Source organism: Priapulus caudatus, unplaced genomic scaffold (genome assembly GCF_000485595.1).
Source record: "Priapulus caudatus unplaced genomic scaffold, Priapulus_caudatus-5.0.1 Scaffold490, whole genome shotgun sequence".
NCBI classification, from domain to species: Eukaryota; Metazoa; Priapulida; class Priapulimorpha; order Priapulimorphida; family Priapulidae; genus Priapulus; species Priapulus caudatus.
In genome coordinates, this window is record NW_014577551.1 from 67,171 (window position 1) to 70,573 (window position 3,403).

Consider the following 3,403-nt stretch of genomic DNA (forward strand, 5'->3'; position numbering starts at 1 on the left):
GAGGAGTGAGAGAGATAGACAGGCAGAGAAGAAGAGGATAGAGAAGAGGATAGGGGAGGAGAGGATGGAGGGAGAGGGAGAGGAGAGAGAGAGGCAGAGAGAGAGGAGGGGAGAGGAGAGGGAGATGGAGAGGAGAGGGGGGAGAGGGAGAGGGAGGATGGAGAGGGCAGAGGTAGAGTAGGGAGAGGTAGAGGCAGTATGTGGAAGAGGGTGGAGAGGGAGCAGAGAGCTCACTCCAAGGCTCTCGGCACCGACAGGCAGCGCTGTCGCTGCATAAAAACAGCCACAATCGGCGCAAACAACATTTATACTGAGTACGTGTGCGGTGAGTGCCAGCGCGGGAACCGCCGACATTTGCGATCGTGTGTGTCTCGTGCGTGGTGCGTGTCTCTGTGCGATGTATGCGCCCGTGCCTGTGTGGTGTCTCTGTGCGTGTATGCGCCCGTGGCCTGGTGTGGTGCGTCTTTCGTGTCTGCCTGCGCACGTGGCGTCGTGTGCGTCCTTTGCGCCGTGCGCGGTGTGCGCCGTGGCGTGTGTCTGTGCGTGCCTGCGCGTGGTCCTCTGTGCGTGTATGCGCCGTGCATGTGCGTGCATGGCCGTGCGCGTGTGGTGCATGCCGCCTGTCGCTGTGTCTAGTGCGGCCGCGCCCGTGCGTGTGTGTGTACATGCGCGTGCGCTGAGTGCGTAATGCCCCGTTTGCGATGTGTCTGTGCGTTGCCTGCGGCCGTGTGTGTGTGCCGTAGTGCCAACTGCAGTACATGCGCCCGTGCGCGTGTGTCAGCATGCCTTCTAGTATAGCCACATCTCTTCTGTGTAAAGCACAACATCATGCGCGCAGCAAGCATGTGTGAAAGTAACAACATCAAGAGCAGATAAAGAAGGTACACCTTCTTTATCTGCTCTTGACAACATGTGTAACTGCACGCATAGGAATCTCTCCACGCGTGCACTTATGATACTAATATTTATTAGCAAAAACAATTTAGCATGAAAGGTACAGCCAACACAGCTGCGAGACTATAACAACCACGCGTACAATAACAGGAGGGAAACAACATAAATCTGTTATCATTCTACTCCCGAAAATACATGGCAATACATGACGCGATCCACAGCCGATTCTTGGAGCTACTTGCTATGGGGAAACATTGTCACCAACCGTTCATTTCTTTTGAAATCATCCCCATTAGTGGAATAATTTAGTTTGCCCATGTTAGGCAGAGAGTGCATTTACAATTACACGTACAATTTCCCACTTGATTTGCATGACTTACCAGAAGTATGATTTCACCCTGTACTGCAAAATACTCCAAGTTGATCCAAAGTCCTCTGAAATCCACAGCTGAAGAAAGAAATGAACAAGAAAATATTTAAATAACCACAAGAAACTCAGCTGCATATGATAATAATAATTGAAGCAGATATTTCTATATACTCATATCAATAGTACATAATAGCAGAAGTAGATAATAGGAAACTATAATCTACTTCTGAGTGATAATAGAGATATCTCTATTATGTACTCTTGACTCATATTTTAAACTATAAATAAAATGTGAAATACACAATGTGATAGAAGCACACATTCAGTATCACATATATCAGGAGCGTACTATAATGACAATTATACGCTCCTGCATATATGTATAGAAATTTATTTTTTTATAAAAACATCAAATTGTCTAAAAGTGACATGATGCTAATGCATATATGCATAACGCACGCATTTTAAACCCGCATACGTAACATAAATACTGCTGAATCCTACAAACAGGCTGTCAAATGAAACACTTTTTCAGTATTGTTAGACAATGTTTAATAGTACTAATCTCGTAATCATAGCCACACAAAAGAACCACACAATAGAATTTTTTTTCCATTATGGACTCTTGATGCAATCTACCAGTATTCACCCTCAAGGCTTCTTTTTATAATTTATCATCATCATACACTCCATGATTGAAGTTTATTACAACACCCACGATTTCCTACCATGTGAACACCACCAAACACACACCGTGTGCACGCATACATGCAAGCACACACACACACGCATGCATGCACGCACGCGCACACTGATAATAAAAGTGTTAATGACACTGTAGCTCACCTTGTGTGTGATAGAAGAGGGAGGGGGGATATATAAAGCAAGAGTATATAGATGGGAGAACTCCCATTATATATAGCATATCTCCCATTATATATACTCTTGATAATGATATATATGCATAATTTTTGATGCGAAAATAAATGTTTCAGATCTGAAAGTCTGAAATCTGGGCGAGAGATGGCACTACGCCTTAATGATCGACCTTTTGGTTTTCGAATATCGTGCAAATAAAAACAATAAAATATTCCAGTCAAATTACTGTAACGAAGAATCTAAAACACAATATTACACGTATATAGGTATGATTGTAGAGTTGTTAACCAGTTAGACGAAATAAACGTAATAGGACGTTGTCATCTCTCCCATAGGAGTAACAACTGTTTTGGGGCTAGCCTTACACATTCACATACCGAAATTTAGCCAAATCGAATGAATCTAGATGGCCATTTTCATTTTTGCCAAAAAGTGGGCGTGGCTCGAAGGTAGGTCGACTGGCGTGCTCCAAAATAGGACGTTCAAATCTCTCCCATAGGAGTGACAACTGTATGCAATTTGAAACATGTGGGTCAAACGGTTCTTGAGTTATTGTTGACCGTAGGCAGACACTGAAATGCATAGTGAAATTGCCAAAATCTACCCAATTTGCATAATTTTAAAAAAATATCAAAAACCCGTGTGATATGTTTTGGGGCCAGTCCTTATTCATTCACATACCAGAAATGAGCAAAATCCGTTGAACCTGAACTGACTTATGCCCATTTCCATTTTTGCTAAAAAGTGGGCGTCGCTCGAAAGTAGGTCGAATGACGTGCTCCAAAATAGGACGTTCAAACCTCTCCCATAGGAGTAACAACTGTATGCAATTTGAAACATTTGGGTCATCTTGAAGATGTCACGGTGAGCTAAAACTTAACTCCTGCATTCCAGATAAGGGTCCTCTTTAGCTACTCTCTACTCTCTCCGAATTTATGTGTCCATATAATCAGGAGTGAATAATAATAGATTATTCATTATGATATAATATAATAATCTATTATCATTCACACCTGATATAATCAAGAGCTAATAATACCTAGAGTGTACAACGGAAAAACGGGAAAATAGTGCTATTTCACGACATGATTATTCTACTTTGCCTGCGAGTCTAGAATAATTTCATGGTATTGCATTAAGCAGAATTCTTTGCTCTCTAAAACAAGACCAACCGCTTGTCAATACGATACTCCTAGTCTGAGATATTGCCTCGTACACTTCCCCTCCCACAGGCCTCACAGCGCCTCGCATCCACAATAT

General features: G+C 42.8%; 1 protein-coding gene across 1 annotated transcript in view; it reads right to left on the minus strand.

The window, feature by feature from the left end:
• The window catches only part of LOC106810959 (sortilin-related receptor-like), a 29,242-nt gene that overhangs the window by 17,828 nt on the left and 8,011 nt on the right, over positions 1 to 3,403 (minus strand). Inside the window, exon 4 of the mRNA XM_014814451.1 lies at positions 1,275 to 1,342. Within this exon, the coding sequence (XP_014669937.1) occupies positions 1,275 to 1,342 (68 nt within the window). The remainder of the gene's footprint in view (positions 1 to 1,274; positions 1,343 to 3,403) is intronic.